This window comes from Rhea americana, unplaced genomic scaffold (genome assembly GCF_003343005.1).
Source record: "Rhea americana isolate MKP2758 unplaced genomic scaffold, rheAme1 scaffold_286, whole genome shotgun sequence".
Lineage (NCBI taxonomy): Eukaryota > Metazoa > Chordata > Aves > Rheiformes > Rheidae > Rhea > Rhea americana.
The window spans coordinates 164,708-175,724 of NW_028186408.1; the positions used below are offsets into that span (position 1 = coordinate 164,708).

The window sequence follows — 11,017 nt, forward strand, 5'->3', positions numbered from 1 at the left end:
AAGGCGAGCCGGCGGGGTCGATTTTCAGTTTTATTGGTTTTCAGGGAGCAGACGAGCACGCTTTCCCTCCTGCAGGGCTCCGCGGAGCCGGTCCCTCCGGAGCGGGGACCGGCCGCGCCGCCTCCGAGGAAGGGAAGCGCCCGCAGTCAGGACAGACAAGCCACCATTGCATTTGCAGCGTTCATAAACTCTCACTGTTAGTCAGCAAGTACCTTAATGAACGTTTCCATATTGCCGTTAAAGAGTTTATGATTATAGACTGAGAGAGGCCTAGGTCTCCTCATTTTCTGTGGTTTAGGGGGAAGACATGGGGGCCTGGGAGAAAACGGAACAAAAGAAATCAACAAAACACCAACATAAATGCAATGACAGGGCGAAATCTCAAAGGTTATGACTGAAAATAAAACATAAATCAAACGGAAAGCCCCTCTGCGAGGACTGGACGCTCGGCTCCGAGCACGCCCCGCGCGCGGGCTCCTCCGGGGCCGCGTCCCTCCTCGCCGCCCCGGCTCGCGCCAGGGCCGACCCGCTCCGAGCTCGCGCGGCGGCAGCTCCCAGCAGCGCCGGAGCTGCTCGCTGCAAGCGCCGCGCTCGAGTTCAGYGTCAAGACTCCGCAGGAACTGTGAATCCAAGCGAATCCTGACAGTAGAAACATTCAACAGCAACAAGCCTACGGGCCCGTTACTCCCCATCCCCTCCCCCCCGCAGTACTCGCTGTCAGACAGTCGCTAGCCTCAGCTACAGCCACCTACGGCAACCCGACCGGCTGCTGCTGCGGGCGTCCCGCAGAGCCCCAGCCCTCGCCGGGGAGGGCGGCCGCCCCAGCGGTCAGACCGGACRCCGCGGTAAGCGCGCCAACAGCCACGCTTAGCGCACGAACCGTGACCAGGAATTTTCTTCTCGCTCCATTCGAGCCGGAGAACAACGGTGCTGCCGAACGCAGCTGGTCGCGACCGCGTGCGGCACGCACGGTCTGCAGACCTCCCGCTCCCTCTCCGAGACGCTGCGCACTGTTTGCGCTAGTGCCAGGGATGCATTTTAGAAGCAAAGTGACGGGCGCTGGTGCTTAGCAGGGATGTCAACRTCTGCCTGCTGCTAACACCTGCTCAGCACTCTGCCATCCTGAACAAGCGCSAAGAACAGCTAAAGAGTTCAACCGRTTCCTTGACAGAACCAAAACAAGCCACAGTTAGCCTCAGGAAAACACAGGGAAAATCCTACTCATTCCTAAATGGTTCTCATCCCACTCTTGAACAGCAAGAAGGATCCAGGATTCCAACACTAAAAAAAATAAAAAGAAAACCCGACAAAAAGTGAGGCAGCCAACACACACAATTTAAGGCAAGGCGTGCAGCACAGAGGCCACCAGCAGCTCTGCAGAAGCACACAGGGCAGGCACCCACATCACCCTACCCCTGCTAGCTAGGGACCGAGGGACCTCAACAGCAGCAGGCAACAGATCTTGAAGACTSTCACGACTTCAGCAAGGGTTACAGATGCCCCTTGCTTCTGCAAATGAGRCCATGGAAATGTGTGGCTTATTTTAGCGCGGTGGCCAGGATTTTGGAAAGACACTTATCACTAACATTAATCACACTTCAGTTCCTTCTTCTGACATTTAGGGATGAAGGATCAAATATCTAGATCYGTAAGAGGGAGAAAAATAGTATAAACAGTAAATTCTACAACCAAGTTCTAATCTGTCCTGTACCTCTGGCTRTATCAAGGCCTGAAGAGGAGGAGAGATCATGGCCACGGACAAAATCAGTGCTAGGGGCCTTCACGCAAAAGTTCTCACAGAGCTGAGCTGAATGGACACATACATTTTACAAAAGCCTACGCTGTAAAGGTGATAGCTGTGATCCACTGRTACCTTAGGGCAGTGCCTTTAATTAAAAGAAATAATTTGACTTTACTCTCTTACAGCTTACAACCATTTCAGCTGAGGAGCAGAAGAGACAGCTGTCCAGGGAAGCGTCCATCTGACCCTCAGCTGAGCAGCCACGTGCTGCAGCCCAGAGAAAGCCAGGGATGTTTGCTGCTGTGCAATTCCCCCTCGCTGCACAATGCCTGGAGCAGCGAGGCCGGGGCGCTCCGGCTCCAACCTGCTGGCAGGAAGGTTGTTCTGACAACACTTACAGTGCTGCTGCGCACAAAACGATTTCCCCTGTTTGTTTTCCTCTGTGAAGTAAAAGCAAATGCTGAAACAAAAGCAAACAGAAGCAGCAGGGAGTGGTGCTATCATCCCGCATGTAGGAGGCTGTTATTCACTCCCTTGATTATCCTGGCCTGCAATACCACCACCCCAGCAGCACCCACTCCTGATAAAGAAAGAACCCAGCACCAAACTCTCAGTACAGTTTTGCCTAGTTGTTCTGGTGTCCTTTCCTCAGTCAGTTCAGAAGATAACCCTGCCTGGTTCACCTAAAGGATCAGAGCTCAGCTTACAGCCTGATCTGCAACCCCTCAACTGCCACGTAAATGCAAACACATCTGGGGCATTTCAGACCTTAGAGAACGCTGTATGGCAGCTGGCTGCAGATGGGCTTTTCAAAGATCACCTGGGAAAGGTATTGATTAGGGGGCAGGAGCTGCTGGTGATCTGAAGAGGACCTGAGAGCATGGGTCTCAGAGAAGTCAACGGGCAGCGAGGGTGCGCGCTGGTCAGGCAAGCAGACGCCTCCTCCAGCACAGCTATGAGCAAGTCCCCACGGACATCGCGGCGGCGGTGCCTGAGCAGAACGCGGCCGGGGCCTTTGCAGCTCGCCTCGAGCCGGGAGGCAGCAGACCAAGGCGCCCTGCTGCCTTACGCCCTCTGCCAACGCCGCCTCTTTTCCTGCCTGGMAAGGCAGCCCAGGCGTCGCCATCTGCTTCAGCGTTTCCAGCGTGCAATGGGGTGTGCTTGCTGGTACTGCAAATTCATTAAGCACTAAAATAGGGTTGTAAAAAGATAATGCAGAGCTGCTACAAGTTCTGGAGATACGTTTAGAGGCTTTGTGGGCCCATATCTTACCATCATGAAACCAACACGATCACAGCAAGGCACTAGTGCTCTGCGCAAATGCTCCACGCGCTGGGCACAGATCAAAGGTTCCTCCCTGCTACGTTCACCCCTCACACCAAGTCCTGCTGTAGAGGGATAAAAGCCCAGGAATACAAGCACTCTCCATGCTCCTAGGCAAAGCAGCCAAAGCTGGGAGAGGCTTTTAGGTGRCGTATCAAAGTCCTTAAATGAACTGGGATGGCAGGGAGCAGGCAGACGTGCTTGTGTTGTCTGAACACAACTCAGCCTCAGCTGTGTCTATCAGGGCACTGCAATGCACCGTGCTGACACAGCACTGCCAGGCTCTTCAGAGCTAGTCAGCTAGAAATTGCACTGCAGCAAAAACAAGAGCCTGCTTGTCATCATTCTAATTAATCCACTTAAAACAACGCAGCCGAGAAGCAGGAGTTTGGCTTTGCCTCCAGCTTCCCAGCACAAGGCAGCTGGAAGATAGCTAAATCCTAACCTCTCCCAGCTGTATCAGCTGATAACAAAGCAACTACCTTTCCCACAGCCACCCTCCTTTTGCCAAAGACCCTTCCCAAAAGCAGAGGAAATTGAAGAAATGTCTCACCTGGTTGTTCCACATTCAGCCCTTTCACCTAGAAAGAAAAACAAACATAAGTTTCTATCATGTCTCCCCATCAGTTACCAGAAAATGACTTAAACACATATGCACTCACACATATACTTTTGGTTCTTTAAGCAGTAAGTCAATTTGTTTGTGGTAAAAGACAAACTGAAAGTGCCTGAAGCTCTGGCAGGYGACAGAAGTTGGAAAGCCAGTTGTTAAGCAAGCTCACTGCTTGCATCTTAGAAGTCCAAGGCTCGGTCACAAGAGGGGGGAAGTGCTTCGATTCYCACTGGCATTAAAGGCTTATTTGCAATATGAAGCCCATCTTGTAAAAAAACAGATGCACTGCAGGTCCTCTGCAATAAGTGCTCGTTTACGCTAGCTGGAGATTGGCCAAATTCAAATTGGAAAGGGGTAGTCTGATAAGGACTAAAGCCCCTGGGGAGGAAGCTGAGATTATCGAACTGCCTCATGGAGGACCACTAATAGCATCTGAATAAATGGAGTATTCAGTTCCTTAGCTTTTCCTACAAGGTAACAGTCCATCGAAGCATGATCAGGCAGACTSTACTCTGGCTGTCAGTATTCTCATTCCCTTCACGTATTTTTAGTGCTTGGATTTATATAAATGGCAATGATARGATCCATTCATTTTTAAAAGTATTTGTCAATCCACAGAAAAAAAAAAGGAAATTAATTTCACATGCTGTTTGTGCCTTTTTGCCAAGGCCAGGAAAGCTGATCTATTCTTCCTTTTTTTAAGGCACATAAAAGGAACCATTTGGCTACACATTCTTCCTTCCTGCTCTCCCTTGGCACCTGCAGAAACCAAGCTTGCAGCCAGTTCTGCACTGAAAAAGCAAATAATTCCACAGCAAACATTCTGCAAATCCAGACTTCATTCTAACGAGACTCAGTTCATGCTGAAACACAGCCTTCTACATTTCTGGGCTAAATATTTGCTGAATGTCTACATAGCAGTATAATCCCACGACCTGCAAGAAAATTCTGAAGGTTTTCATGTTAAAATGTTCCCTGGCTGCTTTCGCACAACTCTCAACGCATTAACGTGATTGACGCTGCACTTTCCCCCTCAGTATGGCCACGGCGCTTTTCTGTAGAAGAACAGTCTCTTCAGGAGATGAACCACCTTTTGCACTGATCTACAGAAGAGTCTTTGCGCTGTCTCCGTTATAGAGACCTGCTGCCTGCACTAACATCTGTGATCTTGGCAAGAGCTCAGACAGCTCCAACCTGTGCGAATCACGTGCTTCATCCACCCCGTGTACGTCAAAGCCTGAATTCAGAAACCACCGCCGGGAGATCCGCCGGGCAGCATGCAATAACGGACCGCACTAGCGCGGCCCATACCCGCACTGCCTCTGCTGGGACGTAAAGGGTTGCTATTCACCAGCCCTAGCCAGGGCTGAGGTAGCTATACGGCATACTGAAATGTCTGGGAAAAGAAATACATTAATGAGGCCCTTGCAGCTTTCCTTATATTACATTTTTTCCTTTAGACATTGTTCAGTGTTCACTAAATGGAACATGTCACAGCATCTCAGCAGAAGGTGGATTTTAAGGCTAAATAAATTGGCAGAGAATTATTTTTGGCATAATAGCTAACAAAAACTTTTTTTTTTTTTACTTTGAGATGAGGAGTCAAGTTTTTTTTATTGTTAAAACAGATGACAGAGTGTTTATCTTTAAAATATAGATATAGGTATTTTAATTTAAATACACTCTCTCCTTTTGGACAGTCAGGATTTTAACTCCAATGCTTCACACTGACAATAATGTAATTTTTTGAAACTCTTTGAAAGAGCTAAAAACCTCTCTCTGGGGCTGTGGTTGCACACCACAGCCGCCAGTGATGGATCTCACTGAAGAAGTCCCCACTTGAGCCCTGTGCTCCTGCCTCCCTCAGAAGTCACTGCCCTCTCGGGTGTGTCAAGCCTACTCTTCATGTGCCTTGCTCTAAACCAAACTTGTGAAATTATCCGGGATAATAAAAGCTTACTATAAAAAAGTTAATTCTAAAAACAAGGATCACTTTAGAGCAAGTCTTATATAAATCTGGACAGGGACAGCAGCCTATGGCCAGGGGACAAAGGGCCTCTTAAATTAGAAAAATAACAAATTAGCACAGAAGCACAGCATCAATGGCAAGAAAAGGTATCTGTTCAGGGCTGCACTGAGCTGGGAAGAAGGGCRAGGGACAGGGAAAAGACAAGGGCGTAGGAGCGGGTGGGAACCTCCTTGCTGCGGGAGAGGTAGTACAGCACTTGTACAGCACTTGTGCAGACAGTGTAAGATTCAAATTCAAAGTATAAGTTTCAAAGCGTAGGTTTCAAACCAATATACCCCCCCACACAGAAAGGTGGAAAAGAACAACGAGCCAGGGAAATAATGATTTTTTGTGTCATTGGTCAAATTTAGTATTCTAATGCAACCACAGCAACGATCAGTCACTCAGGAAAACAAAAACAGCAGGTAAGATTCAAAGCCAAAGGCCTGGTTTCAAACTGCCTTGTGTGAGGGGAGGTTTCTCCCTGGACCTAACCCCGCGACTCACCTTCTCCCAGGGTCTGCTTCAGTAAGTCGTGTTTAGCCTGGAGCTTGGTGATAAGGTTACTGCCATTCAAGTACTCCTTAAATTTCTGGAATTAAAAATAAAAAACRAAGTTAGGACTCTTGCAAAAATAGTTTGCAGTTGATGTGCATTCTGCCCGGGGGGCTGCCRGAGGGGYGCGGGGCGAGAGAGGCYGGCAGACGYCRATAACCCGACTGCAGCAGCCCAGCCGAGCCGAGCCAAGCTGAGCCGGGCYGGGCYGGGCCGCCTGCGCGCTTCTCCCGGTCGCGCGCCAGCCCCGTCGGTCTTATAGCCCAGTCCCTTGGCCTTGCACCGTGCGCCTGGGAACGCAAGGGGCTCCAGAGGAAAGAGCCCAAAGAAAGGCTGCTTTCCTCGGGCTTCTGGGAACGGCCTGCACAGCACAGAGKTTTCGGTTTTCCTTCTGCTCACGGGCACTCGGCCTCTGTGCAAACAAGCGAGGAAGCAGGAGAATTCCCAGCRCGTGAGATCTTCCCAGCTCAGGTGAGCAGATGCTTTAGGCACTGAATGACAGCAACTGTGCAGYGTAACTTCTCCTTTTATTGTGAGATTTGCTCAAGGAACACTCGAGGAGTAAGGAAGTAGATGGAAGGAAGGAAAGAAGGAAGACGTAAGGAAGACAGATAGAAAAAGAAAGTCTGAACTTGATCACAAACACTTGCAAAAAGCATTAAAAAAAAGCCAACACAGCACAGAATCAAAACTGCAATGCTTCTTTTCCCTCCTGTTTTCTTYTTCCTGAACTGGAGTAACAACACTGTTATAGAGAAATTAGAAACTYTTCTATGCATGTATAAATACCATAACATGCTACTAATTTTAGCCTATTTTCCCAATTAACCATGTTTAAACAAGGGGTAGTTCTGCTGAACTGATGTCTTACTGCTTATAYTTCAAATATTTTAACAGAAAACCTAAAGATCTGCACACAATTATCAGCCCAGGGCTGCAGGGGACACRCACCCACCTCCATCTCCTCAGTCATGCACACAACAGAAATGTGTTACGCAGCTTCCTGCAATACCCTACGCGAGGTGCAAATGACTGTTGAATTCATCCCTGGAGCCAAGGGTAGATTTTATCTGTGTAGGTCAGAAGAAGGTTTGACCGATGGTTCAGAATAGTAAGGTCCTTCAGGAACTGCCACCAAATGGTGACATGCTTCAAGCCCAGCTGGACTCTGCTCCCCAGCTGTGAGCTACTCCTACTGATTTAAGTTTTGGGTCATAACTGGTTTCTATAGTTGTTCCTTCTAAAATAATAGCAAAAAAGACTGCAATTCCCTATGTATCGCCATGTCACTGAGAAATGCATTCCAATTCCAAAAATCAAGAGATAAATACTGAGAGAAACTGGATTGGTTCTTGCTCTTCACTAATGAGCATTCAAACTGGGACTTTGCCCTGGCAATTAAAGCTTTGTGTCCCACACTGCATGACATGAGACTCACTGTAAAATAGAACATTTCAGTTTCCTGTTGGTTGGCTCTCCTCTTGGCAATGTTTATTTTRCTCATATAGGTCTCCGAAGCAGCCGATTTGACCGACTCAGTGGAGCGACTATGCTGGAAGGCATCTGAAACATCAAAATCTTCCACCGTCAGCATGTCCTGCAAAGTCTGCATTGTAGCATCCAGAGTTTTTCGYACCTATCAGAAACAGAAGACAGCATGGTTTGGACGCAGTCTGGTAAACACCACAGCTAGAGCCACCACAACTGCCCAACAAGCAGCTCGTAAGCAGGGGGCTTGCTCCTGCGTCAACTGCAGCGAACGGGAGTGCCCAGCACTGCCAGTGGAAGGGCTCCAACCCAAAGCAAAGCAGCCACAACGGGGAACACCCTGTGTGTCGGGTAAAGGCTCAGCAACRCCGCCTGCGAGGCCAGCCACACGGTGAGGGGAAGGAAGCACAGGCAGCAGGCACAGACCTACTTTCTTACCTCTTCATTCTCTATCTTGAGGGTGGCTAGTCGAGACTGCAGCTGGTGGTACCGCATCAGCAATTCGGTCTGCACAGGCTGCTGGGCACTCACTTGGCATACCTGAGACASAGAGAGACGGGAGGGAAAGCAGTGGTCACCCATTGACCGGAGGTACCCATCTGAAAACCTAAATGACTCCTTCCAGCACCCACAAGCYTCTCACAGGCTCTAGAGAGGCTGGGTGGCCCAGTTTCTAACCAGTCGTGCCCTGTGTCTGGGCCAGCACAAAGCACTTCCTGCCCAGCACTTTAAGGCTGCATCCTTTCAATAACAGCAGGTAAATCAAAGTTCCACTTTACAAATCTGCTGGGTAGTTCAGCTGAGGATCAAATCATAGGCTGTCTAATTGGGAGAGATACTGAGTAAGAGGCAGACTGAAAGGAGGAGCCTTAATGAACCAAGCGTCTCATTAAGAAAAGAAACATGAATAGCACCATGTGAAGACAGAGCACAAGGATACAGAATCAGAAATAATTGAATGATCACGGTTAAGAACAGGAGGCAGCCAGCCAAGAMCTGGCTCTGAGGAACATCTGCAGCCATTGTCCATGAGTACAGTACCTCATCCCCCATGTGGGGCTGGAATTCGAACTTCAGAGGTGGGCAGAAGACCTGGTTGCACATGTCCATGATCGTGTGCTTGTCACTCCGTGCATCTAAGTTGTCCACAGCRTTCTCAATGATGTCCAGGCCCTCATGACGTGAGGTTTCTAGGTTATATTCAGCAGACAGGTATGTCCTGAAGGTTCGAGCTAGACTGGCATGGAATCCTAGGTCACAGCACTAAAAAATACCAAAGATGGCTCAGCATTAAATACAGATATTGCAMAAATATCATCACTTTTGTTCTAGAGGGTCATGGATACGTTAAACCTCCCTGGAGAGCATTATATGGCCCAGCAAAACATCACTCTCRTTATACTGGGATATATATAATAGCRTACTGCATTACCATACAAAAGGGCAAGAAAGAAGTAGGACTAAAGGAGGATAAATGCTAGGAGAATAGAAAGACAGGCAATGTAATTACCCTGTACTGAAACCCTGTCAAGGGCCTAGGATTTACTACCCTTCATCTTACTGGGAAAGACAAGACATCTGCTCGGATAAGACAGAAGAAAAAAAAAATATCCAAAAGCACTCGGTTCTTCCTGGCCAGCAGCTCAGCTCAGACTCAGGGCAAGCACAACCGCAGGCGTCTGCCCGAGAGCAGTACCAGGGACCTCCCAGAGGCCTCCCCGGAAAGCAGCAGCCACAGGGCCTATTCTTCTGGTCATTCCTGGTGCTTTCCTTTTCTCCTTGCGCGTGTTCCTGCAAGGACTTTTTACACAGAGAAACCATCTCCCAAAATTATCAAGTACAGTTGGATGCTAAAGTAAGGTGGCACTGAAAAATGCCCTGCTAGCTCYGGGCGCAAACCCTTTTATCTGCGCTAGGAAGTTGCCTTCCTCTCTCATGCATAACTGATCGTTCTCATGTTCACCTTGGGGAAAATGATAAAACTCAGAGCTAATTGCTGCCAAAATRCTGTACATTAGACAAAAGCCTGTTTTTAAACTCTCTTTTCAATATAATTGAGTTTGTCATGTTAAGTATAGCAACAGCACAGGGATTTGCTGCTATGAGCRCTTAATCATAGCTGAGCAGAAAGCAACTCTTCACAGCTCTCCTCCAACCCCTAAAGGGAGCGCYGGCCACAGCGCAAAACCTCCACGCAGCTCGGGTCTGACGGGCTGCCGCTGCTGGAAGCCAACTGTGAAGAGCGCTTGCCCAGACGAGCAGGACCGAAGGGCGAGGACAGGCACCAAAGACGCGCCCAGGGCTTGGATGCCAACGGATGTCCTTCCACGGAGACAGAAGGGGACAGGCAGGAGACACAGGAAGGCTGGAAGCGAGAGGAGCATAACGCATCATGTCCGGAGCAGCGCACGGGCCCGCGAGCAGACCGCAGTGGAAGAGAAGGTCTGCAACCCACGGCTGAGGCCCAGGGATGCCGGGGACGGAAGAGAGCGCTGAGGTTCCCGGCAYAGGACAAAAGGCTATATAATTATGGCTTTATCCATTTTTAAGAGTCTCATAATCATATGCTCCCAGCGTACATGTTCAATGCTGGTGTAACCTGAATGAACCAAACCGCATACCGACTCTGCTAGGGCTACAGCACTCCCTGTTCTGAGCTGCCATTTCAAAAGCACGTTTCCCAGTTCTACAGGACCTAAAGAAATTCATCACAACGCAGATGCACATAAAAAGTGATTCTGCATCCGAACATTGCTACTGATAAAACTCAAAGTGCAATATGAAAACTCAGTTGCTGCCRCGCACAACTCCAGCTGAAGAAGTCATGTCATCCTTCCTGCTGATCTGAACAGACAACCCTCAGCTCCGATCAGAGAGATATTTTAGTCTGCGATAAAAGAAGCAGCAACAGCACGGCGAGGCAGTTCCTCTCTCCRATACGCCGGCACGCTTTGCCTGCCCTGATCCAGTCCTCTAAAGCAGCCGACACCATGCAGGCGGTAACGAGCATTTTTGCATGAACAGTCAAATGGTCGCAGTCYTCATTTATCCTGCTTCAATTTAGCTTCTGCCCTCATTAGCTGGGAAGGACCGACGCTGCTTCCTGCAGAAACCATCAAGCAACGCGCAAGAACCGGGGACAGTTTCCGTTTGCCGCTCGGGGCGAAGCCCAGCGATCGCACCGCGAACTCGCTCCCTCGAGGTCATTCCGGCACGAGCACCCACGCGCCGGCCCTGGGGCTGCGCGCGGGAATCGGGAGCGATGCCGCGCCGCCGTCGGGCCCGCTCC

At 49.5% G+C, this 11,017-nt stretch overlaps 1 protein-coding gene across 1 annotated transcript in view; it reads right to left on the bottom strand.

The window, feature by feature from the left end:
- SRGAP3 (SLIT-ROBO Rho GTPase activating protein 3) overlaps positions 1 to 11,017 on the bottom strand; it is a 71,943-nt gene that overhangs the window by 23,495 nt on the left and 37,431 nt on the right. Inside the window, exons 7-12 of the mRNA XM_085308911.1 lie at positions 8,770 to 8,991; positions 8,167 to 8,268; positions 7,679 to 7,876; positions 6,193 to 6,277; positions 3,618 to 3,645; positions 213 to 315 (exon numbers count right to left, since the gene is read on the bottom strand). Coding sequence (XP_085165037.1) covers positions 213 to 315; positions 3,618 to 3,645; positions 6,193 to 6,277; positions 7,679 to 7,876; positions 8,167 to 8,268; positions 8,770 to 8,991 — 738 coding nt within the window. The remainder of the gene's footprint in view (positions 1 to 212; positions 316 to 3,617; positions 3,646 to 6,192; positions 6,278 to 7,678; positions 7,877 to 8,166; positions 8,269 to 8,769; positions 8,992 to 11,017) is intronic.